Consider the following 26,802-nt stretch of genomic DNA (forward strand, 5'->3'; position numbering starts at 1 on the left):
CTTTTCCCTGAACAAGATACTCTCTACCTCTAGGTTCTAGACATTTTCTCAGACTGACTCATGCCTGGGGTGATCTCTCTCTTCCACTATGACTACTGAATTCTTTGGTTTTCTGGTCCCGACTAAAACACCATCTTTTACAAGAAGTCTTTCCAATACCTTTTAATTCTAGTCCCTTCCCTCTGTTAACTATTTCTTACTTATATAGGTATGTATATGTTTATTATTGCATAATAAATATATATTATTGTATAATAAATTGTAATAAATATATTGTACAATAAATTGTGAATTATTTATACACACACACATATGCACCCATATATATGTATATATGTGGGAAGAGAGAAAGAACTTGTTCTCTATATATTTGTTTGCATGTTGTCTCTACCATTAGATTATAAGCTCCTTGAGAGCAGGTTCTGTCTTTTGCCTCTTTTTGTTTCTCCAGTGTTTAGCACAGTGCCTGTTTAGTAGACTTTTAATATTTACTGATTGAGTTAACAATATATAGTGCCAAACACTCTGGTATCTTACAAATATTATCTTATTTCATATCAAATTCCATCTCTTATTTATTACCAGTGTATCAGTGAGGAAAGTCACTTAACCTCCCTGGATCTCAGTTTCCTTAACTGCAAATTGAGGGAATTATACTAGATTGCTTCTGAGGTCCCTTCAGATCTTGGCCTTAAATCCTGTCTACTCTCATAAGCTTAAACAGCTTATTAATATTTCTTTATCTCCACAGTTCTGATTAAAAAAGAAAATAATTCTCCTGTTAGCTCTAAGGAAAGTAGGCTCAGAAATGTTTATCTCTGTCTCCCCACAGGGCCTCTCCTTTTTAAATAGATTAAAGGGAAAAGGTTTTGTCTGTAAGATCTATTCAAATGGGCATCTCAAAGGATGGCTTTCAAGTTGTAAATTAGATGGAGAGTCATCTTGAAAGATAAGAAAACTGCTCTGGTTGATCAATGACCAACAAATGTATAACCTGATATTCTTTAGGATGGAATTTATATTTCTTAAGCAATATATTTCTAATCAGAAGTTTGTCTCTTAAGCTTTAACTAAGGGTTGTAAAATGCAGTCCTCTATGTAAGGTCTGTCTCCTAAAAAATGTTGATTTCACCTGTGTCAATATCACAGTGTTAGTACCTTGATCAACTTAAGATAGGACACCATGGATGTGCAGAGAGAAAATACTATTGCTGTGTGTAAACATTTACTCTTCAGCATAAGTGGAATTCTTGTCAATAGAAATTTTTAGTAAATATTGTAAGATTTGAGGGAATTGTATTTGTAAAACCATGTGATCTACATGAAATCTCATTGACTGGCCACTAAAAGTTTTGCAGCTTTTGTCTAAATTGTAGAAAAACTCTCCCAAATATTGGGAGAATGTTGACATTTGAAAGAATGTCATTCACTCATGGGTTTTGGTAAGATCCTAGAGAATTAAATTTCATTTATAAAACTAATTTTGTTTTGTTTTAGCCAAAGAGAAATTATGGTTAACAATCCTAGATAAAAAATTTATTCAAATTAATATAAAGTAATTGGGGAGGGGAAGGAAAAATACTAATAATTAGAGGATCAGGAATAGCTATTTTAGTATAGGATGAAGTATTAAAATTGTTGACCTTTCATGAGCCTGGAAACAGAAATGAATCAAGAAGTAGAAACGAGGCAGGAAGGGGTCTCAGGCATGGGGGATAGGTTGTGCATGGGAGGAGGAGACAGAAAGTTGGATACAGGGAACAAAAAAAAGAAGCATGCCAGTCTGTCCAATACATGCCTAGTAATGGGAAAGGTCTAGAATAGTAAGTAGGAGCTAGATTGTGAAGGTCTTTAAGTACAAAAGAGAGTTTTATCCTAAAGGTACTGAAGTTTGTGATCAGAATATATCCTGTGATTTAGGAATATCAGCTTGGAGCTATGTGGAGACTAATTTGAAGGGGGGTGGCAACTGACTAAAGGGAGACCAATGAGGAAGCTATTGCAGCAAACCAGATGAGAGGCCTGAAGTAGTGTTGCCATGTTTTTTAGAGAAGGGGTAGGATATGAGAGATGCTTTGCCATGTAGACTTGAACAGAACTGGCAATTAATTGACTATGAAGGAGTCAAGAATGACTCTTAGATTGAGACTAGAGGGTAGTACAGTCAAAACTATGATTTTTTCCTCAGGGCTTCATCAAGGTTTCATATAAAATCCTCCCTAGTGTGGCATTGTACAGGACATCTTTAAGGAAAAGGTGGAAGTTTGGAGAAGCAGATTCCCAGTAAATAGAAACCTTAGCAGAAAACAAAATTAGAGTCTTGTGGCACATACTCCCTTATCTTGGGGGAAGGGAAGAAGTGGGGAAGTTGCTTTATCCTGGAACAAAGAGTACACAACTGCCACTTCCTTTATTTACTTTTTCCATTTTCTGAGACTGGGTGTTGGGATGACAAGAGCACTGATTTTGAAGTCAGAGAACTTGTATTTGAAGCTTCACTCTGGTATGTAATAAATGTTCACCTAGAATAAGTCATCTAAACTCTGAGCTTTGATAAAAAAAATATGCCTAGCCTATCTCATAGGATTATTGTGAGAAAAGCTCATTAGATAAAATATTTGGGTAAATTCCAGGGAACTTTTTAAATGTGAGCTATCATTATTAAGGGAGGTTCAAATGAAAATGGTCATATGGTAGGGAATAAAAGAAATAAAACAAATTTCCCACAAAATGGTAATCAATTGCTGAATACTATAAATTTGCAGAGAATTATAGTTTAACTATACTTTCCAAAAAGGAAATAACATCCTAAATTCTTTGTGCATTGTACTTGCTTAATTATGTGGAAGAAAAGATGCCATTCAGTAAATATGATAGTCTTGTTGTGTAGCAAGAGTGAATGATGGGGGGCAGCTTGGTAGTGAAGTGGATAGAGCACTGGCCCTGGAGTCAGGAGGACCTGGGTTCAAATCCAGCCTCACACTTAATAATTACCTAGCTGTGTGACCTTGGAAAAGTCACTTAACCCCATTGCCTTGCAAAAAAAAGTGAATGATAAGAAATTATAAAACCAAGGCTACATTGGTATCTACCTAATGTTAAAAAAATCAATCAATTAAGTATGCTGAGTATCTACAGCATGCCAGGCATTATACTACTGAACATAAAAAAGACAAAAATAAGTCTACTATCAAAGAATTTATGTCCATAGAAGGCTGCTTTCAGACATCAGCTATATCTTATGCACAGGCTTTATTCAAGGACATAGATAAGAGTCATACAGGATGGTAAGGCATGGATAGTTGCACTATAGATTCTTGGAGAGATCATTTACATTGATGAGTCTCTGTAGAGCCAGTGAACTCTATTTTTTGGAGTACTTTCTCAATCTACACTCTTAAGGATTGGATCTCTGGAAAGATGCCACCTACTATGTTGGATTGAAGGGGTGGACTTTAGATCTGCATTCCAAACTTTGATCCCTTTGGTTCATGAGTCCCAACTAGTGAAGGTCTCATTAAGAGGCCAATGGATACAATCTGCTCTTAATTAAGGCATTTTTCTCAAATGGCATAATTAAGAATAGTTGTTTAAATTTTTATTTCATAAACCTGAGGTGCATTTTCCCACAAACATATACAACATCCATGGAAAGAAACTGAGTAAAATGGTAGTGAGACATATATACATGTATAGAGAAAAAGTGACTCAAAATTCCTGATGCTGTAAGTGTGTGGAAATCCATCCTTTCTTTGTAGATTCTATTTGAAGCTCCCCTTGGCAGAGCACTTCTATTCAGTTGGGTTTCCAACTCTTCTCCATAGCCAGCTTTTTTCTTTGTGATGGTTTGCTCCCTGAAGCTGCTTTCTTCCTCAGGTTGAATGATTCTCTTTTTTCCATATATCTCTAGAGTATGTCTGCCTGCTGAATTGTGATTTGAATTCTCTGGAACTGACAAATTCTTGAGCTACTGGGTCATATATCTATTGCTTTACTGCAATACAGTATGATACAGTATGACTGATTAGTGTGAGAAAGAGAAAGAAATAACATCCCCCCCTTTTTTGAATAGAATTATTTTGAAGTATATTATTTTGGCTTAACTACTCTAAGGCATACACACACTTAAATATTGTGTAATTAAAGTCTCTCATTTGAAACTAACTGCCAAAATAACATTAATAAAAATGGAAATCCTTGAAATTCAGATTTTTAAAAAAAAATCTAGTTCAGTATTTTTATCTGGTAGATTTATTCCTGGAGTTAAGATTTTGATGTACACTTTTTTGCTTCTTGCTGGGAGAAGTCTGCCACCTTTAGGATACTTAAAGCTCTCTTGATTTTGATTTTTGTTTTTAGTGTTTTCAGTGAATATGAACTAGTGTACTTTAAACTCAATATGAATAAATTGAATGATAAATAAATCTAAGCAATCTGTGGTTCCATGAGCCCTAGAAAATCCTTCCATTAAATTCTATCACAGCTAGGTTAATTAGTATATAATTCATGGGGAATAGTCTAAGAAATAAGGAAATGAAATTGCTAGCTAGAATAATATAGCTGGGAAGTACCAGAGGCAGGATTTGAACCCAGATCTTGATCATAAGCTCAGTACACTATTAACTGTATCATGCTATTTTTTCAAACATTAACATGACATGGGAGAGAGAGGAAGGGAACAAGCATTCATTTTAATTTATTTTATTTTTCTAATTACATGCAAAGATAGTTTTCAATATTCATCCATTTGCAAATTTATGAGTTCCACAATTTTCCTACCACCCTCCATTCCCTTCCCTGTCCCCATGGTGATGAACAATCTGGTAAATTGTTTTACATATTTCCATATTAACCATGTTGTTTGAAAGAGGAATTAGAACTGGGGGGGGGGGGGGAACCATGAGAAAGAAAGAAAAAACATAAAAGATGTTTTAAAAAGTGAACATAATAAGCTTTTCTCTGCATTTAGATTTCATAGTTTTTTTCCTCTGGATGTGGATGGCATTTTCCATAGCAGGTCTCTCAGGATTGTTCTTGATCACTGAACTACTAAGCAGAGCTGCAATCATCATAGTTGATCGGCTCACAATATTGTTGTCTACAATGTTCTCCTGGTTCTGTCCACCTCACTCAGAATGAGTTCATGAAAATCTTTACTAAACTCTGGCCCCTCATAACATCCATATACATAACTTGAGGAACAAGCATTTATTAAGTTCTTACTTTCTACCTGACCTGTTAGGTGGTCCTGTGAATAGAGTGCCAGATCTGAAATCAGAAAAGATTCTTTTTCATGAGTTTGAATCTGGCCTTACTAGCTGTATGACCCTGGGAAAGTCATTTAACCCTGTTTTCCACAGTTTCCTATTTTATAAAATGAACTGGAGAGGGAAATGGCAAATCACTCCAGTATGTTTGTCAAGAAAACAACAAGAGATCATGAAGAGTCAGACATGACTCAAAGCAACTGAAGGATGAGAACAAAAAATGTGCTAGGCACTCAGCTAAAGCATTCACAAATATTATCTCATTTGATGCTCATAATAATTCTGGGAGGTAGATGCTATTATTAACCCTATTTTATGGTTGAGGAAATGGAGGGAGACAAAGAGACTTGACCAGGAGCACACTGCTAGTAAAATGTCTGAGACTGAATTTCAACCAAAGTCTTCCTGATTGTAAATACAGTGCTCTATATCCACTATACCACTGAAACCAAAAAAAGCTAATTTGAACTTAAACTGCATTAAAAGAGGCATAATATTCAACAATTTGTGGCAAAAAGGTCCTTTGTACTATTTCCTGCCTAATCACAAACACTGGCCTCTTTGTTGTTCCTCAAATAAAGCACTTCATTTCCCAATTCTGTTCCCCATGACCAGTAAATTCTTGTGTCTCCTTTGAGAGACGCTGAAGGCAGAAGTTGGCATAAAAGCACATTTACACTTCATATACCTGTAACCCAGGTGGTAACCTGAAGTGTTTTGGGGAGTTGCTGCTTGGACATGACTATGAAAGGAGTGGAGAATCAGGACTCAGAGGGGCAGACTTGGAGAGGGGAGCATTGGAAATGGGGGCATTCTTCAAATTTTATTTGACTGAGGACTTATGGCCTCAGACACATAAAAATGAAGAGATAGACTTTAAAGGGTAGGCATATAGGGGAGAACTGACTTCTCACCTTTTTCCTGATTTCTATCTTGCCTTCCTAGAGACTTCAGGAAATTTTCCTTTGGGGGATGGCAAAGACTCTCTCTTGATGAAACTAAGATATATTGCTCTCAGGGGAGACCCTATGCATTTGTTAGTTTTTCTTCCCCATCCTGCCTCTCCAGTCTTCTTACACCTAACTCACTTTCATGTATTTGGAGATTTAGTGCAGTCTCCCACCCAAATCACTCCATTTCTTGACTTGTATTAAGTGGGATTAGGAAAACTTCTTATAGAAGGTGGGATTTCAGTTGGATCTTAAAGGAGGTCATGGAAGTAAGGAGGCAGAGATGAGGAGGGGGAAAATTTAAGGCATGAAAGACATCTAGAAGGCAAAAAATGAATGGCCACTTGTCAAGTATTGTTGTAGAGGAAGAAAGGAAGGAAACAAGGATTTAGGAGGTAAGTGCTATTATTAACACTTTTACAACTGAGGAAACTGAAACAGGTATCTGTTGAGTGCCTTGCCCAGAGCCACATAGCCAGTAAGCATCTGAGATTGTTTTTTGAGCTCAGGTCACCTGACTCTAAGCCCAATATTCTATGTTTCCATATGTTAGTAGAGGAGATTCTTATCAAAGATAGGCTGAACTACATGGCCTCTGAGGTCCATTTCAGCTCTGAGATTCTGTGATTCTGTTTTTTGAGGAACAAATATCAAAGCATTCTATTTTTAAATAAAATTAGGTTGTAACAAACACAGGGAGTGATAAATACTGAACTCACATCTAGTTGCACATATGTGTCTTAAATGAACCAATCAGCCACTCCACAGTGGTCAACTTTGTTTCATTAGGATAATAAGTTAACTCTAAAAATAATAATATAAAACATATGTATATATTATATTATAATGTATAACCATAATAACAGAATAAGAACTAAATGACCAAGAGATGTGAATTCTCAATTTCAACTCATCTAGGCAGCATTTCACATTTTTACATCTGTGGGTTACTTGGGGAGCTAGTTGATTTTAAAATCTAGAGCAATCAGCATTCTTTTGTTGGGCCTAATATGTAATAATAACAACACCAGGCATAGGAATATAGGATTTAGAATCAGAAGAAACTTTAGAGATCATTTTGTTCATCACCTCCTACCCATTCCCACCAAAAAATTCCACATTCTTTTATAAATGAAGAGACTGATCTTCAGAGAGGCAAAGTTACTAACTAGCTTATCAGTAGTCAGTGGTTAAGATGCATTTTTAATCAAGGATTACTGACTTCAAATTTACTACTCTTTCTACTATACCATATGCATAACATTTTTCAAGGAGTTTACAGGTGAGAGAAAACAAGTCTGAGCATGTTACTTGCCTGCTGAGAAAATCTTCATTGACTACCTATTGCCTCTAAGATAAAAGGAAACTTCCTCAATGATAACTAGCATTTATATGTATATGTATATATATATATATGATATATATATATATATATATATATATATATAATCTAGCACTTTAAAGTTTACAAAATGCTTTTACAAATACTAACTCATTTGATCCCTTGGACAACCTTGGGAAGTAGGTATGATTATTATTATTATCTTCATTTTACAGAAAAAGAAACTGAAGCAAATTGTTTCCCAGCATCACACAGCTAGTGATTATCTGAAGCCAAGTTTGAACTCAAATCTTCAGGATTCCAGGTCCAGTGCTCTGTCCACTGTACCTTCTAGCTTTTCTGGAAAATTCAACTTGGCATTTAAAACCCTCCATATTTGGGCAGCCAGGTGGTATAGTGGTTAGAGGACCAGCCCTAAAGTCAAGTAGGATTTGAATTCAAATTTAGATCAGATACTTATTAGTATATGACCCTGTATGAGTCAGCAAGCCCCAATTGCCTCTAAAATTCAAAATATTTTAAAGCCCTTCTAATTATCTTGCTAGGACAGTTGGTTTTAAGTATGAAATGTTGGAATGTGCTTTTTGACAAGAGGAGAAAGAAAAGATGCTGTGGTAAATGCGATAAGGAAAGAGACTGGTAATCATAGCATGAACCCATTTGAGGTTATATGCCATGAATTTGTAAGAATAGAGTGAGAATGACTTTGATATATGTTGCAGAAGTAGAATGGATATTATAGAAAGGCATGTAATAGAAGGAGGTAAATAACTGATATCTAGTTGATCAAAAAGTCATATTTGAGTTAAATCTATTCATTTTAATAAAAATTCAGTTATAAAAAGGCAGTTCTATCATCGACTGCATCTCATTGGTTATTAGAGTTTTAAAAGAGATTATTTATCATCTTCAATAAAAGAAATCATGGTTTTCTTTCTCCCTCTCGTTGCATTTTTGTCATTTTGACTTGCTCCTTTTCTTGGTTCTATCCTCTAAATGTGGATATAGGCCAAAGATTGGCCTTTGGCACTCTGCTTTTTGTTCTAAGAAAGCTCATTTACTCTCACAATTTTATTTATTACCTCGATTTGGGTAGCTTACAAATACTCCAATTCCAAACCTGACCTCTATAAGTCCACATCTCTGTGCATTTAATGTGTGTTTAATGAATATTTTCCTTTGAAAATAGTCACTTTGAACTCTACTTGTCTAAGATCAAACCCATCATTTCTTCAACCCCAAATTGGCTGCTCCTTTGGACCCATTTTATTCTGCCTTTGTCAGATCCCATATGGAATATTATGTTATGTTTGGAGTGTCATGCTTTAGTAAGGATACTAACCAATTCCTGTATTCAAGGGAAGGGTAGCCAGGTTTTGAGAAGAATATAGGTCATGGTAAATGGGAATTATTTCTAAAAAACTAAAAAAAAAATGGGAATTATTTGAAGTTACTGGAATGTTTAATCTAGAGAAAACTTTGACATGGTAGTTATCTTCAAGTATTTGAAAAGTATATGAAAGAGTGATATGATTTGTGCTTGGTCTTAGAGGATAGAATCTAATGGCAATAGTAGAGGAATATTTAGATTGGATATAAGGACAAACTTCATAATTGTTTAAAGTAGACCAAGTGAAATGTACTGTTTTAGAATGTGATGTGTTTCCTATAATATCAATTCTTCAAATAAAAACCACTCATTGGAGATTTTAAAGATATTTGTTATTCTAAAACAAATCAAATTAGATAGTTTCTGAGATTAACATCAAACTCTGACTTTCTGTGATTTTGTTTTACCATTTCTGCCAGTAGTATCATTATTTTCCTAGTCAACCAGGTTAGAAACCATGGAGTCATTTTTTGACTTGCCTCTCTTGACCTTTGAATCCAATTAGTCTTCAAGTCCTGTCAATTCTGTTTGCCATATTTTTTTGTCTCTCCTTTTCCATTCCCATTGTTACTTCTCTACTCTAGTCTCCATCATATTATACTTATTCCTTTGCAACAATCATCTAATTTTTTTCTTCTTTGGACTCTTTAGGATATGCTGTAAGAGCAGAGGGATTACTGGACTTGGGCCATAATTCAAAAGACCTGAATTCTGGTTCTGATTTTACCATTTCCTAGTCATTTGACATGAAGAAATATTCTTCATTCTCCTGTATTATATTTTATGTGTAAATTAGAGAAGATACTATTCTCATTATTTGAATTTAATTAAATTGATCAAATTTATCTCTCAGGGTTATTGAGAAAAGGATTTTGTAAACAGTCAAACATGGTGTAACCTGGATGTCAGATCTATCCACTTGGATCCACCTCTATTTAAATGTACCAGAGAACTCCTTTAGTAGGACTGCTACCAAGATATTTCGTTGACTCACCTGGCAGGCCTAGGCTTCCAATGTCACTGAAAAATCATAACATTTGCTAATAACAAAACTGAACAGTAAAGCTGAAGGAAGTAATCACAACTTGAATTCCCAGGTAGAATTGCCTTACTTTCCCCAGAGTAAGACAGATCTCCATCCCCTCCAAAAAATACAAACACGAAAGGGGATTTTTGGTGAATTACTCAATAACTGAATTCAAGATAGAATCGACTTAGGAGAGTGGCTAGAAATTTCAATGGATGCAGGTTGGCATCAATGCTTTTTTCTTCTGGCAGCTATTAATCTCTTAAAGATGGGAAAGCTTCCTCATCATCCCAGGTATTTCCATTATCCCTAGTAATGGGATACTAGTACATTAATGCTTTTTTTCTCTCCCACTTTGCTCTTACCTCTTTCAGCAGTCTCTTTTTTAGTACCTATCAACTCTCAGCTTTTGATCCACAGAATTCTGGGTAATGTTATCTTCTATTACTATTTTTTCATGTTCACTGGTATTAGTAGTATCTATTCTTCATGACCCCATTTGGGGTTTTCTTAGCAGAGATACAGGAGTAGTTTCACATTTCCTTCTTCATCTCATTTTATAGATGAGGAAACTGAGGCAAGTTTAAATGACTTGCCCAGAGTCACATAGAGAGTGTCTGAAGACAGATTTGAACTCATGTTTTCCTGACTCAGATCTTGGGTACTCTATCCATGTCCCTGCCCCCTACTACCATTGCTATGATCTAATTTTTAGATGTTTTATTGCTTTTGCTTCCTTCTTCAAAGATATGAGAAAAGGAAAAAAAAATCAGGTAGGTAAGGTTCCCAGGAGCTGAACTATTTATCTGTTATTGTAATCTATTAATTCCTCTAAGACCACTTTTGCCTATAGTCACAAAAGGCTCAGAATATAATTACAAGGTGTGAAAAGATATATTGTTTTCTTACAACTTCACAAAATGTGTAAATTTGAGAGGAGTATAGACCACTTGATGAAGAGAACTGACACCTTATAGGAAATATATCAGTTCAGTAAATCAGTTGTGGCATGTGAAAAAACAAGTCCTCTACTTTTGGGGGGGGGGTAGAAACAAGGGACTCCCTTGAAAAGGTGAATGAACATATGTCTTTGAAGAGGAACTATCAAACCTGTAGGAGATACTGAATGTATCAGTGAATAGAAATAAATATTCCAGAGACAGACACAAAAACCAAATAATAGTCACTCAGGGAAGGAAAGCTGGTTTAAGGAATGGGACCTTTAGTAGTAAGGAACAGAGATGGTTATGAACAATGGCTCCCAGCAGAGATGCTGAGCTGCAGAGGGTCATATAAGGGCTCTACAAAAAAGTAGGGGACTTCTAGCTTTTGTAGTAACAAAAGTTTGTAAATTGCCTTTGGCACACATGTTTACTCTACATGCACCTCATTGCTTTTATACTTATTTTTACTTACCACTTTATGTATCCTTTATATAGTTTTTATTCTCCAACTAAAGCAAGGACCCTGTTTTACACTTCTTTTTCTAATAGTGTCTAAAGTGCTTGCCCCCCCCCACAAGTGATGAGGAGTCCTCACTGAATTTTGATTTGCTGAAAATAAATATTTTAACCCTCCCAGAGATTATCCTAATTAGGGACAACATTACCAGGGTTTTGACCTTAAGAAAGAGCAAAACAGAATTAGGATAACAAGCATATTTATTCACATTTCTCTAAGTCATGGATTTTGCTGGTATGTGTGTTGGGGTCTAGCTGGAGAACCAACCCCACCTCACAACTCTCCCCCCAAATGGAACCCTAAGATTTGTTTTGTATAGCTTTGACCAACAGCAAGCAGGACATGAAGAATTACCTCTGACTTATGCAATCAAAGAAGGACATGACCCCAACTCAGGATTGAGGAGAAGGAAAGGAACAGGACAGGAAGATGCAGGGGAATTCAGGATAGGGGCTGAGAAGAATTTGCAGTAAATGGAGTGTCTTATCCCAAAAAATTAAAACAAATCAAAGCAATAGAAATAGCTATAGGGATTATTGATGGAATTAAGAAGGCAAGCCTTTGATCTGATTACAATTGCTAATTTGATCTGATTATTAGTTTTTTGGGGTTATTGTCCTTTGTCTTGGAAAAATATTGTGATATCAGGGAGGTGATGCCATTATAAGGACATGAATTGGATTTGAGTGAGGGAGTGCTGAGCTAAGTCACCAGCCTCACTTTCTCCTCTGAAGTTATCTGGTTTCAGGATGATTGGTGATGCGCGGCAATGGCATTAAGGGACTTACCCAGAGTCACACAGCTAATACATGTCAAGTATCAGATGTCATAATTGATTTTAGGTCTTCCTGATTCCAAGGCCAATACTCAATCCACTGTACCACTTAAACTGAGTACCTTTGTGAAAGATGACTTTAACCCATCAACTCCTCTCTTAAAGGCCAAGAAAAGTAATACAAATATGTGTGTGTGTGTGTAGATATATATATATATATATACATGCATACACATAAATAAGTATACATATATATTTAAATTCGCTATTTTCATTATTCAAAAAATGTACATTGACTGAAAGCAGTTTCATCTATGAAGGAGATCCACATCAATACAAAGAGAAGGCTGTCATTTAAAAAAGAGCTATGGGAAGAGTTGTGAAAAGATTGCAGTTGCTATCTTTAGTTAGAAAGTATAAATATAATTTTTCCCCATTTCTGCCTTCAAATGAAATCAGTAGTATACTATCTATTTTGTTCTACTTTCTATTCAGGTTGGGTAGAATATTCCTTCTTAAGAGTTAATATTAGGGCGGCTAGGGGGTGTAGTGGATAAAGCACTGGCCTTGGAGTCAGGAGTACCTGGGTTCAAATCCAGTCTCAGACACTTAATAATTACCTAGCTGTGTGGCCTTGGGCAAGCCACTTAACCCCATTTGCCTTGCAAAAACCTAAAAAAATAAAAAATAAAAAAGAGTTAATATTCCTAGTGAAGGGTTAAAAATCATTAAAACAAAGACAGTCTATTACTCTTAGACTATTCTTAGAATAGCCAAGCCAGACACCCTCCTGATTCTCTTAGGAGGGGAATAGTAGACTATTTCCAGAGGGAGAACAGTAGATTACCTCCTCTTGTTTGATAAGTACTAAACTAAGAAGATAGTAGATTTTCTTAGAAGACCTTGCATACTCAGACATTAATTCATTTAGATAGACAACAAAAGGTCATTAGAAATCTTCTGATATCCTCACCATCCAGATGGTGAGGTAATATTCTTTGAAAACATTTTATTCGTCTCTTTGTTACCAGGTAGATTTTTCACTCTGAAAACCTTAACCAATCAGGTTGGAAGAGAGGGGGCTAGGGAAGGGGCAATTTCGCTAGGCCATATAATCTTGCTTGATTGTCACCTTGGGGAAGCTCTTTGACCTTCACTACCTTTGTGAGACCTGGAGCGTGCCCTTTTCTCAAAATAAATTTTTTTTTCCTCAAAATAAATTTTCTTTTTTGCTCAGAGGAGTCTCTATATTTTTTTTAAGTGGATTTTTATCCCACACAAGGTCATTGCAATTCTAAAAGCAATTATTATACAGCTATTATAAAACCTAGAAATGAACAGAAATCTCAGCATAGTTTGTCCTGCAAATTGAAAAGGAAAATAATTGCTTTAAACAATGAGATCTGAATTAAATTTCAAATTTTTCAACAGTGTTAGTAAATAAACTTTACAACTTACAATATTTTTGCTTTTAGAGAATAATTAGACAATTATTCTATGATATTGTAATTGTACCTTACCAAAGCAAAGCAAGGGCCATTTGCATATATTAGAGAACTGGATTATTGTATACTTGTATCTTCATACATAAATTCAACCATTTACAAGATGAGTCAGCATTTTCAAGTATAAAATGCACATAGAATTTTGAATTACACAGTGTTACCCTTAATTAAAACTGTCTGTTTATAGATAGAACAATTATAGTGGCATTCTCATTTTTAAATAAGATAATTCAGAAGCAGTGGCAAGATGACTAAGTAAGAATTTAGGGCTAAGATCATCTCTCTTTTCATTACCTCAGACCAACAAGAAATGCAGCAAATAAAGTAAAAGCAATTGCAACAAAAAGAAGGAAATAGATGAAGGTGTTCACAAGGAATACTGATATCAAAAAGTCAGTGGAAGAAATGAGTAAGCTAAAAAAAAGGTCACCTGAAATCAATAAATACAACAGAGTAAAAGAATAAAAGGAAAATTCTTTAGAAATGAATATCAAAATAATACCGGTAATAATACAATTAGACTCTCTGAAAAGAGAATGGAACAACCACAAGGACCCCCAGAAACTCTAAAAAGCTTAATGAGAAAATTAAAGGAAGAAAAATAGAAGCTTTTAAAAAAATTGAAAGGTAAATGACTAATTTAGAACAGAAGTTGGAAATTTTTTAATGAAGCAGCAGATACATTGAAGCAGAATATGGAGGAAATATGACTCAAAATACGGAGTTGTAACAAGAAATAGTAGTGTGAAGACAAAATCAGCAATAGTACAACATGTGAAGAAGCTTGACAAAACAAAGCAATTGCCCTTGAAATCAGTGAGCAGAGAGAACTGCTCCAGGGAGAGGGCTTGTAAGGATCAGTGGGGGTTCATTTATCAGTGAAGAAATCACAAGGCTTTATGATTTAGGAGGATAAGAAAAGGACATAATTTTTAACACACAGTTTACTGCAAAAGTTATAAGTTAAATCACAGAGTTCTTTAGGGAGGCCTCAAGGTAGAGAAAGTGAGTTTTTGAAAAGATAGTAAAGTTTAGGCAAAGAAGAAAGCTACAGGCAGGGCTGATAAGAACACCAAACACAATTAAGAAGGAAGAGAGGGACAGAGGAACAGCCAAAGATTGGTAGCTGGGCTAAGATCAACAGAGATCCAACATGGAGGAGAGGGTGGACAGAACTATGTGGGAAGGACTAGAGTTAGTTTTACACCTTGGCTATGTACCAACAGGTGAAGGAAGAGTAGGGGAAAGGGGCTGAGGTTGTTCCTATAATCTTAGTGAATTTACATTTCAAAAGAGAGTGGGGAAGTCAGAGGTCCACAGAAAATGCCAAGACGAACACAGATGATATATCCTGAATATTAAAGGAAAGGCCAGACAAATATTTCCCTGATATTTCTCCTCTCACAATAGTATTTTAACAATCAGATTATCAAAGGAATTTTTAATGGAATTATTTAAAATAAAATTAATTTGGAGAAACAAAAGACCAAGTCCATCAACAGAAATAATGAAAAAAAGTAAGGAGAAAGGTTTTGTGCTACATTGTAAAGGAATTGTTAAATTATCGAAGTCACCTAATATTAGATAAAAATAGAAAAGAAGAGTAATGGAAAATAACTGGTATTTAAGACCCATAAACAAATATATATAGCTCTCTAGTATTAAATAAAACTGGGAACATAAACTATTGAGGAAAGCATTGCTTGTCAAGAACTACTGCAAAAACTAAAAATTAATCTGAAAGACCGGCTATGAGGTTTATACTAGTACTTTATGCCATACATCTATAATTTCCATATTGATAAATGATGTAATTGTTTAAAAAACAAACCATAAAAATAGCAGAGAAAGGGAAAGATAAATCCCAACAATAGATTGGAAAATACTTTGTATTCAAATAGAGGATGGAAGATATTATAAAAACCAAAATAGATAATTTTGTACAAATAAAAACTACTTTTACAAATAAAATCAATGATGCAAAAAGAAAAAGATATAGAGTGACAAAAATCTTTGCATGAAATGTCTCAGAATAATCTCATAATCAGAACCTAGAAGTAATTGTCATGAACAACTTTCCAATAAAGTGGTCAAAAGGGAGGAAAGTTTTCAAAAGAAGAAAGACAAACTATCCAACTGTCAATTGAAAAAAATATTTAAAAATCATTAATAATAAAAGAAATGTGGGGAGGCTAGGTGATCCAGTGTATAGAGCACTGGTCCTGGAGTCAGGAGTACCTGAGTTCAAATTGGGCTTTAGACACTTAATAATTACTTAGCTGTGTGACCTTGGGCAAGCCACTTAACCCTGTTGCCTTGCAAAAACTAAAAAAAAAAAAAAAAGAAAGAAAGAAAAATAAAAGAAATGCAAATTAAAGAATCTTAGAATATGTAAAGATACGAAAGCAGGTGAAAACTCATTTTTTAAAGGAAAGAAAGGCAAGATAATCAGTTCAATTATTATGCAAGACAATTTGGAATTATGCAGTTGCTAAATTATTCATACCCTTAGATCCAGAGATCCTATATATCCCAGGATTATTATGAACTAAAAGAAATCATGTATATGTACATGTAAATTCATAGCATTTCAGGGAGGGGACAAATGTTTGCTTAACAAAGGCAGTAAGACTAGGACTTTGTCCTAGAGCATTGAAATTTAGAAGATAATTATAGAATTTTACTCCTTCAGCATGTTGTCCTTGTTTGTCCTTGTCTATGTGTAATACTAATAATTACTATAAGTTTATCACAACTATATTCCCAGCCATAGATTGTTTTTTTAGTTATTGTAAGAAATGGAATATGATCTTCTTCAGATGTGGAAAGGAGTACTTGTCCTGGTTTGGTTGGTGGTTGGTTCTTGTCCTTTATCGAAGAAGATCAAAATGATGTCACGATGTTTGAGACAAATTTACCGTGTGTCCAACTGTGATTGATCAGTACGATATGAGCTTGGAATGTTCTGCCACACTTGCTCCACCCTCCTGGTCAAAGAATGTAACCTCCCTCAGACAAGATAACATTATATAAAGGATGGTTCTCTTTAATATTAAAATAATAGCATAGTCTCCAGGGAAGTTTAAGATTTTGTCTTGTTATATAAATTCTGTGCCCCCCACCCCTCCCCCCCTTAAGGATTCTGATCTCCCTCAGCTTGGTGTGGTCATTATCATAGTGGCCTCTACCTTTAGAATGGTAAATCCCAGAGAATAAAACTTCATGTCTAGCCTTTATTTTCTATCATTTTTTAAATCCTATCTTTTTTTTTTTTTAGTTTTTGCAAGGCAGTGGGATTAAGTGGCTTGCCCAAGGCCACACAGCTAGGGAATTATTAAGTGTCTGAGGCCAGATTTGAATAAATCCTATCTTTTTAAGGTTTACAGTTTTTGTGCCATGACTCAGATATGAATGAAAATTTTGAGAAGGGACAGGATCTCAATATCTATGCAGATATGCTTCTTGTAAGGTCCTTAACTTTTCAAAATCTCTGATGTATTCCAAACCAGTGTTTCAGTTGACAGATGTAGGATTAGACAATTTTGACTTGGATATGGAGTACCTTATAAGAATGCTGGGATATGGGATCCCCAAAAAAAGCTAGGACAGATTTTGAGCCTAGCCAAAGTTGACCTTGCAATGAGGTGTCTGCCACTTTTTCAACTCAATTGCTCTATTTTCCAAGGTGAAATATTCTCTGAATCTAACCTTGGGTTCTGAAATTCTTGCCTCTGGTGAGAATTTCCTGGTTTAAGGCCTCTTAGTACTCCTGGTTAATGAAATTCTTGTCTTTGAGAGGTACCTCCTCCTTGTTATTGAGATCCTTGCCCTTGGTAAGAATTTCCTCTGTTTTAGGTCCCAAGCACCTCTCTTGGCTTTACAACACTTGACAGTGTGAGAGATCTGGTTGGGTACCCCAAACTGTTTGTATGGTTTTAGGAATTGTACCTTTGGCAACCTCATATATGATACTTTGTTCTGGTAATCCCCTTTTGTTTGTTGTATGTCTGTTAAGATGCCTGCATTTATTTGTTGCTCTGCTTAATACTGGTATTTCTATTTTTAACTGCTGCTAGAGTTTAGATCTAGTTTGTTTTGTTGTTTTTCTCTGTGTCTTAATTGGTTATGGTAGTTGTCTATTGTATTTTCTCTGTTCTGATTTGGTCAAATCTTTTCTGCTTTTTATTTTCCTTCCCTGGCCAGAGAAGTATCTTCTAGACAGCTATCATTTTGCTTCTATAATTTTTTTTCCAGCTATAAAATGGAGGAAAAAATTAGACTTTCTCTTAAAATCAAATCTGCAACATAGATGTCATGGAATTACAGTTTTAAAGAGAGAATATTTTCTTCCTAGTCCTAGCTTGGGTAAAAATGGCTATTTATTTTAAAATTTAACCTCTAGCAATTATGCTGGCACAGTTTCTCTTATCTTATTCACTTCCCGTTTGTCCTCCTTCCCCTCTGCTCTATAAGCATAGCCTCTTATTAGGGGCAAGTAGGTGGTCCAATAGATAGAGCACTGACCTTAAAGTCAGGAGGGCCTGAGTTCAAATCTAGTCTCAGACACTTGAGACTTACTAACTGTGTGACCTTGGACAAGTCACTTAACCCTTATTCTTCCCCCACCTCCATCCTGGGGCATCTCTAGTCATCCTGATTTAGTATCTGGTCACTAGACCCAGATGGCTCTGGGGGAGAAAGTGAGGCTGTTGATATAGCACCACCCCCCTCAAATCCAGTTCATGTGCTTGTCATGGCATGAAGGACAAACATCATAAGCACAGGCTTCTATTAAAGGAAAGTTTGCTTTAAGAAAATAAGACTCAAACTATTAGAGAGGTTTGTTTTGATTGAGTATTTTAAATGTTAAAAATTAAGAATTGTTTTATGTAAAATGTTCTGTTGATTTGAAAGGTAGAAATTTAGAATTTGACTGCAAATTATATATATAATTTCAATTCATTTAAAAAAATTTTTTAAATCTGCATTTCAAATTTTAAAAGAAATGTCTTAATTCCTCACCATACAAGACAGGAAGTTACATGAACATGTTTTATGAATAATTTATAAGAATTTGACTAAAATCCGAATAGATTCTGAAAGTTTTTGTAATTTGATTTTTAAGCTGTGTGTGTGTGTGTGTGTGTGTGTGTGTGTGTATGTGTGTGTGTGTGTAATTATAAATCAAAAGATAAACTACAAAATCTTTCTGGAACCCAGATTTGAAGTAGTTTAGGATATGCTCATGTTTGGAGTAGATTGAATCTTAACATCTTAAAAGTGAGTAAAATAATTTAGAATGTTAAATTATTAATCTAAAGCTTTATTTGACAACATCTGGGAAAAATAAGATCCACGGGCAACTGAGTTCATTTCTGGCCCTGTGTAAATAAAATGAAAGTTCTAAAATATAAATTACTCCTTTTATTTGTTTAGGTTTTGGATTTAATTGCTTTAAATAGACTAATTTAAAATTAATAAGAAATAATAGATTACCATCTAAGTTAGGATGTCATCATTTTTAAAATTTCAGGGCCTAGCCCCTTGCTAGAGAATTTTTAATAGTATAAGTTACTTGGCTTCAGAAACTGCAAAAGTTTTTTCCCTTTAGAAATCAATTAGTAAATTGGGTTTAAACTAGGAAAAAGAGTTCTAGATAGATATCTGTAAGTTTTTCAAGCCAAAATTTAGCCCTGAAAGGAAAAAAGGAACTGGGCTACCTATTAATTGCTAATTGACCTTAAGAAATGTATTAAAGCTATACAATTGCTTCTAATTAGATAACCATATATATGGGCTGGTCTTTTGTGCATTACCAAAATATATACTAACTTAAATTAAGAATTTTTTAAAGCTTTTAGTAGGCACAATTGTGATTATGGTATTTTGGATGTCCTAAATGTTATAAAAAGAAATACTGGTAAATGTCACAGCTATGATTATTAAAGGACAGATTCTCTCATAAACTAAATATTTGAGAATTTTAAATTGTGGTGCTCAATCACAAACACTGTACCTGGCCCTAAAATTATGACCCTTATTGGATCATGAAACTTCTCTGACAAGTAATAATTGGCTTGATCTCAAAGGAATTTTAAATAGTCTAGATTCCTCAAAGTGACCAGAGACATCACTTATGTTTCTATGGTATAAGCCATTGCATGCCTTCTAGAGGTTTTTGTAGTTATTGAAAATGGGGGGATGAGAGCCTGGAACTCCATGAAAGGAAAATTATATTAAAATAGGGATAAAAATTTAGGAATTTAGTAAAATAATGTCTTTAAAAGGAATTTTTCCATTATAACTCTTAAGTAAAAATAATGCTAAACTAAAATTTAGTATCATATTAGGTAATTTGTCAATTTTTAAGTGGTTCTCTGAGAACCATCCCCCCTGGATTGTGGTAAAGGTCACTTGACAATGTATTGTTAACACTTGTTTTAAGACAATGGTATTTTTTAAATTATCCTTTAATTAAATGTAACTACTTCATAACTCCAATATTTTTGAGACAGTTTTCTGTCAGGAAGTCTGGATGGGTATTTAGCAATTTAAATCATCCAATTTGATCATTTTACTAATGAATGGATTAACTATGTGCTGTAACTCTTTAAAGCTTATATTTGAAAGGAATATGATGTAAGGTTGTTTGCCTAGTATGAAAATTGTGAATGTCTTAATTTAAATTATTCTGGCATATAGTAGAGGAAATATTTGAACAAGGAAATATGTTTTAAAATTAATTTAATTGTTCCCTCTGCTCTGGTTATATCTCTTACATGGCTCAAGGCAATCATATGTCTCTTCTATAATCCCATTTTTCAAGTTCTTGAGAAAGTGCCTTGACTTTCCTGGACTTGGACCTCCCCTGGCACTAGGCAAGTCCTATTAACAAAACAATGGATTTCTGTGCTAGCCTGAAAGGATAAAGGCTTTGCGCTCCTGCCCTTCACCTACATGGTCTTAATTATTGCGTATCTGAACTGAGTTTATTGGAGTTACTTTTGACTATTTTACAGAGGGAACGTAATAGAAACTTACAAGTGTATAAGTGTTGTAAAATTTTGGCAAAATCCTTGCACAGAATGGGGGAGTAATTGTGTAATTTAAATTGTGAAACTTGTTCCATCTATGAATATACGTATATAAATTAAGATGGAAGAAATACAGCAAATTAGTCAGTGCTGTTCAAATGAACCATCTATGTAGGATTATTTCTAGTGTACAGCTAAAGATAAGAATATATTAAATAAATTTTAAAGGTCTGATAAAATTTTGTGATAATAGGAGTACTTTTATTAAGTATTTTTCCTCTCTGCTTTAGAAAGTAGGGCTACCTTAAGAACCTTAGCCTCCTTACTTTAACCAAGGTAAAATGATACTTGAGACTTTGTAAAAAAAAAACTTGTAAAGCTATGAAAAATTTTCATATGTAAATTACTCAACAATTATGTCCATTTTAACTTTCAAATCAGGGACAGAGAAACCTGTATATTCTCATTTTGTTGTTGTTTTGATGCAGATATTAATAATATATTTTTACTCCATTGAAGTTAATTTTTGGTAATTTTTAAATTAATTTTTGCTCTCAGTGAACTTGACTCAAAACAACTTTAAATTTCCTTTTTATCCAAAACCACTGTATGTTAGTTGAAGTACGGGAAGTATGGGCACAAAGAAAATGTAATCTTTTTGAAACTTTTCTGTACTTGGAGAACATTCTCCATTCTGTGTTGATTCTAAGATCTCCATTTCCTGATCTAAACTGGTCATGCCCTTGGGGCAGAAGATGTGGTATGTAGATGCTAGTCATGTTCAGTGAGTGCTGTCTTAACCACTCCTTGGGAACCATCCCTGTGGCATGTGCATTGGTACCAAGTGTAACCAACTGGAGCAGTCCATTCTTGATGCCCAGCCTGAGATCACTTTGATTTGTTACCTGATCAGTCACGAAACATAGGCTAAAGATTCTTATGTGAAGAGGAGTCAGTGATTTGCATAGAATCTACAATGGACATGAAGGTCAGCACACCCCCAACACAGAATCTGAAGGCCCTACCAAATGCCTTCCCCTTAGATGCACGACATTCCAGAAGCAGTTTTTTTTTTTTGTCATGAAGTCTGAAGAAAATTAATATACTATTAACTGAAAACCATCGTTTTCCCTATTTGATCAGATACCACTTTTTTAAGTCTAAGTTCACTAGGCTGTTTCTGAAGGTCTGAAGGTAATGGGATCATTTCTTGACTCCCAGTGCATCTGTTAGTTAATCAACTTGGGCTGGGCCCCCCCTAGAGAAATTAGTTTGGGCTAAATCCTCCCCATGGTCTTTCTTTTTCCTCTCATCAAAATTAAGGGAGAGATCAAACCAGAGGTACCATGATTGAAGTGACTTTTGTTTTCCTAGCCAAGATTGTTAAAGCAGCTGGGTCTCAGAAAACTTCTAGCATTACTTAAATGTCAGAGAGGGGCCTGATTTCCCCAGTTGCAGACTAATCCTATCATTTGAGGATTAATCCTATTCTCCTCTTTCTCTCCCAACAATAAAGTAATAGGGAGGAGCTGAGAGCTCTTAACTCACCTCCTCATTAAAATTTCTACCAATTGGGATTGCCTTGCCTTTGCCAAGGGAAGGCCAAATGATATATTATCAAACTAATCAGAAGGGGGACAATCCTAGGTTTTAATTTTTAAATTTTTTTGTTTATTTAAGGCAATGGAGAAAGTGACTTGCCCAAGGTCACACAGCGGGGCAATTATTAAGTGTCTGAGGTTGGATTTGAACTCAGGTCCTCTTGACTCCAAGGCTGGTTCTCTATTCACTGTGCCACCTAGCTGCCCCCTACTGGTCCAATTTCTTTGTTACTAACCTAACTAATAAATTGATCATGCTCAGATTCCTGAGGTGCCAATTTTTAAGTAACATTTTGTTTTTCAACTTAATAACAATATATGTGCGTCATGGTTACTAAAATGAAATTTTGCTCTGGAGAAAACTTCATCTCAGTGTCATTTTTACAGGCTGTATTCTCTGTCTGTGAGGGGAAGTGTCCATGAGCCAGTCTGCCTTGAGTTTTGAGGTCTCCCAAGGAAGTTTCTCCCCTTCCTTCCACCCAAAGTAGTTTTTTTTTTTTTGCAAGGCAAATGGGGTTAAGTGGCTTGCCCAAGGCCACACAACTAGGTAATTACTAAGTGTCTGAGACCAGATTTGAACCCAGGTACTCCTGACTCCAGGGCCGGTGCTTTATCCACTAAGCCACCTAGCAGCCCCTCAAAATAGTTTTCTTAAAAAGTTAATTTGAGGTCACTTTTTGGATTTGCCTTGGAAATCAAGGTTCTTTAGTTATATTTATGAATGAATTCACCTTTTATGTGGAAGACAACAAATATCTAACTATTTATGACCATGCTATTCTTTTTTTATTATCATCCCATTTTCATCTTTTTTGATAGAATTCAGAAATGGTCTGAGGACAAGTTACTATCTTAGTATCATTCATTCATATATACATGTATGTATGTAGATAGATAAATCCACATGTATGAGTATACATATATGTATATTTGAACATACACTTTTATATATAATAAAAACTATCATTATTTTATTGTATATATTTTTATTATCTATATAACAAAAAGAATAATACCATTTATTTTTGTAGTTCAGTCATTTTTTAGTCATGTCTGACTCTGTGATCCCATTCAGAGTTTTCCTGGCAAAGATATTGCATTGGTTTGCCATTTCCTTCTCCTGTTCATTTTCCATATGAGGAAACTAAGGCAAAGAGGGTTAGTGACTTGCCTGTTTGGACAGCTAAGATAGAAGTGGAACTGAAGCACTAGAAATCTTATTCCTCTATTGACAAAAGTAGCCTTAGTGCAATGAATCCAAGGAAAACTTTGAGGGCAGGTAATGGACAGTGAAAGGAGGTCACTAGCTTCAGTGTCTGTTGCCTTGTGGTGCCTGGCTAGTTGCTATACTAGACATAGGTTTTGTAATTATAACTATGACTTTTAAAAAAATGGAATTAAGATAATATACCTGAGATATGATAATATGATATGACCCTTTAAGAAGATCTTGAGTTACATACAAACTGTTAGATTTTATTTTATTATGCAAATCAAATCAAATGCCCAGTCAGATTGAATGGCAGAATATAGGGATGACATAGGGATGTTGAAGGAGGTGATATAAGTCATTGCTTCTTAAATAGTTGAGTGTGTATTGGGATATTGTCACATCTTCTATTGACTGGCTGAAAACCTTTAGGATAAAGCAATACTAGTCAGCAAGATGGGGATAACCTATTCTTTATACTGTTCCCATATGGTTTTAATTACCTCTATATTTTGAAAGGTTTTCCATTTCACATAGTTGAAAGACTATGAACGTTTTGTATAAGGGTATTTATTTTTAAAATTATTGTGAAATTCTTATGGATGAAGGTTATATTCTGTATTTTTTTGGTGGGCAACAGTTCTATTTGTAATGATGTTGTTATTCCAGAATGATTTGTTTTACTGAATCCTCAAGGATATTTTGGGGAATATTAATCTGTTGTGTTCTTTCCAGTAGATACTAAATTTTTTTTCATCTTTCAGTGATAAATTGCATGTTTTCTATACTTTTTTAGCATAATCTGCTGATCAATGAATTTTGGCTCTTTAAGGATAATCTTTTTGTAACAATTATAGTTATGATTAATTACTTTTATTACACATTACTTATAAGAAATTTATCCATTTTTATTTTTTAAAAATTTAAAACATTGCTCTTTTAAAAATGTTTGCCTATATATTTTTTTAGGTTGTTTTTTTTTGCAAGGCAAATGGGGTTAAGTGGTTGCCCAAGACCACATAACTAGGTAATTATTAAGCATCTGAGGCCAGATTTGAACTCAGGTACTCCTGACTCCAGGGCCTCTAGCCACTGCACCACCTAGCTGCCCTGTTTGCCTATATTTTAAACAATTACTTAATTTTCAAACATTTACACCTCTATGTTGTCATAATAAACACATGCAAAAAGAAAATAAAAATGAATAATTCATAGCAAAATTGTCAGTTGAGCATGTTTTTGTTGTGACTATTTATATCCATTAATAGGTTGAGTTGAACAATCAATATTTTATTACCCAATCCCCCTACTATTCAAGCAGAAGGCACTAGCAGATGACTGAACAGGTGGTCTGCCATCTGTGACCAATGGACAGATTTTTCTGTGCATTAAGTGAATGAATAGAAGTATGTGAGCTATGAACTTCTAGAAAGTGAATGCCTTATAAAAGATTTTTGATGTTTCATAGTATGTAGAATAAATTAAGAACAAAGAAATATCTATTTTATTCAACTGATAGGTCATTTCTTAATCATTTTTGTAATTTTCTTTATTCCCCTTCAAGACAGAATCTTAAAAAGAGAAGTATATGTCTCTAAATCATATGTCAATAATGAAAGCCTTATTTGTAAAGTTCACTTTTTGAACTCCTGCAAGCTGCAAAATGGAATTTATAGGCTTGTGATCTAGTCTATTTTTATCAAGGTGTATAAAATGGATGTTGTTACCTGGAACAGAAGAATAAAAACTGAATTAGTAACTTAAAAGTATATTTGCTAGATTTATTATTAATAACAGAATGAAGGGAGCTTTTAGATTTTTAATTAATTGCTCTAAAGAGACAAGTTAAACACCTGGAATATAGAACATTCCCTATATCTTGCCCTAATAAATTTTAATTTCATCAATAAAGCATGCAAAGGAATACCATTAAGTTAAAATGATTTTATGACCCTTTAAAAGATCCCAGGAGAAAGATTCTTGAATTATAGCCTTCTGTTAGATTTTGTTCTTTATTATGCAAATCAAATCAAATGCCTGGTCAGATTGAATGGCAGAACACAGATATGACATAATATTACAAGCCTAAATGTACTGCTTTTGGTTAGCATTTAAAGCCCTTCACAATCTGACTCCATCCTACCTTTCTGGGCTGATTATATTCACTGAGTTTTGGTCAACCATAATTACTAGCTATTTACCCTACATAACAGCTCCTACCTCAGTGTTTTTTGCATGGTCTTTCTCATATATTTGGAATGATTTCCCTCTTTCTTGGAACTTTTTTACTCCCTTCAAGGTCCACATTAAGTGTTACCTTCTTCAAGAAGCCTTTCCTGATTTCCTCTCACTTTAGGTCTTTCTCCCCTAACCTCCAAATCACTGGTTTTACTATTACTCATCTGTGTAAAATGTAAGCTCCTTGAGGGCAAGTACTATCTCAGCAATTTGTATTCTAAGCATCTAGCAGAGTGCCTTATAGGTATGTAGTAAATGCCTACTAATTAACTGACAGGATAAAAATTTATATCCTATATTTCCTTCCCATAAAACTAAACTGGCAGCCTCTACTGATGATACAGGAGTCCTAAAAGGCAGAATTTGAATTTATATTAGATTAATTGTCTTATCTAATTTTACCCCATTACAATCACTCCATTGTAACTACTTTTAAAAATGCTAAATTAATCATGTTTTAGAAATGTGTGAATAATTGCATGAAGTTAATTTTCTCTCAGAGAAACTTTTGTTGGCTATTAGGTTCTTTAATAATGTTTCTTCTAATTGGTATTAAAGCTAGGTAGAGGCTGTATTTGATACAGTGCTGGACCTGGAGGTGGGAAGATGTGAGCTCATATCCTGACTCAGGCACTTCCTAGTTCTGTAAACTGGGAATAATTATAAGTTCAGTTGTTTTTCAGTCATGTCTGACTCTGTGATCCCATTTGGCATTTTCTTGGCAAAGATACTAGAGTGGTTTGCATTCTCTTCTCCAACTCATTTTAAAGATGAGGAACTAAGGCTAAGAGAGTTGAGTGATTTAACCATGATCACATAGCTAGTATAACTCTAAAGAGGCATTTGTACTCAGGGAGAGGACGCCTTCCTAAGTTCAGGCCTGATTCTAGTACTCTCTCCATTTTGCCACCTAGCTGCCTACCACCTAGGGTTGTTGTGAGGATTATACCTATGAGACTTTGGACAATTGACTTAACTATTCTGGGTCTCTGTTTCCTCACC

General features: G+C 34.7%; 1 protein-coding gene across 1 annotated transcript in view; it reads right to left on the reverse strand.

Moving 5' to 3' along the window:
• The window catches only part of CDC14B (cell division cycle 14B), a 145,830-nt gene that overhangs the window by 98,246 nt on the left and 20,782 nt on the right, over positions 1–26,802 (reverse strand). Inside the window, exon 6 of the mRNA XM_074201439.1 lies at positions 25,188–25,289. Coding sequence (XP_074057540.1) covers positions 25,188–25,289 — 102 coding nt within the window. The remainder of the gene's footprint in view (positions 1–25,187; positions 25,290–26,802) is intronic.

This window comes from Macrotis lagotis, chromosome X (genome assembly GCF_037893015.1).
Source record: "Macrotis lagotis isolate mMagLag1 chromosome X, bilby.v1.9.chrom.fasta, whole genome shotgun sequence".
NCBI lineage: Eukaryota > Metazoa > Chordata > Mammalia > Peramelemorphia > Peramelidae > Macrotis > Macrotis lagotis.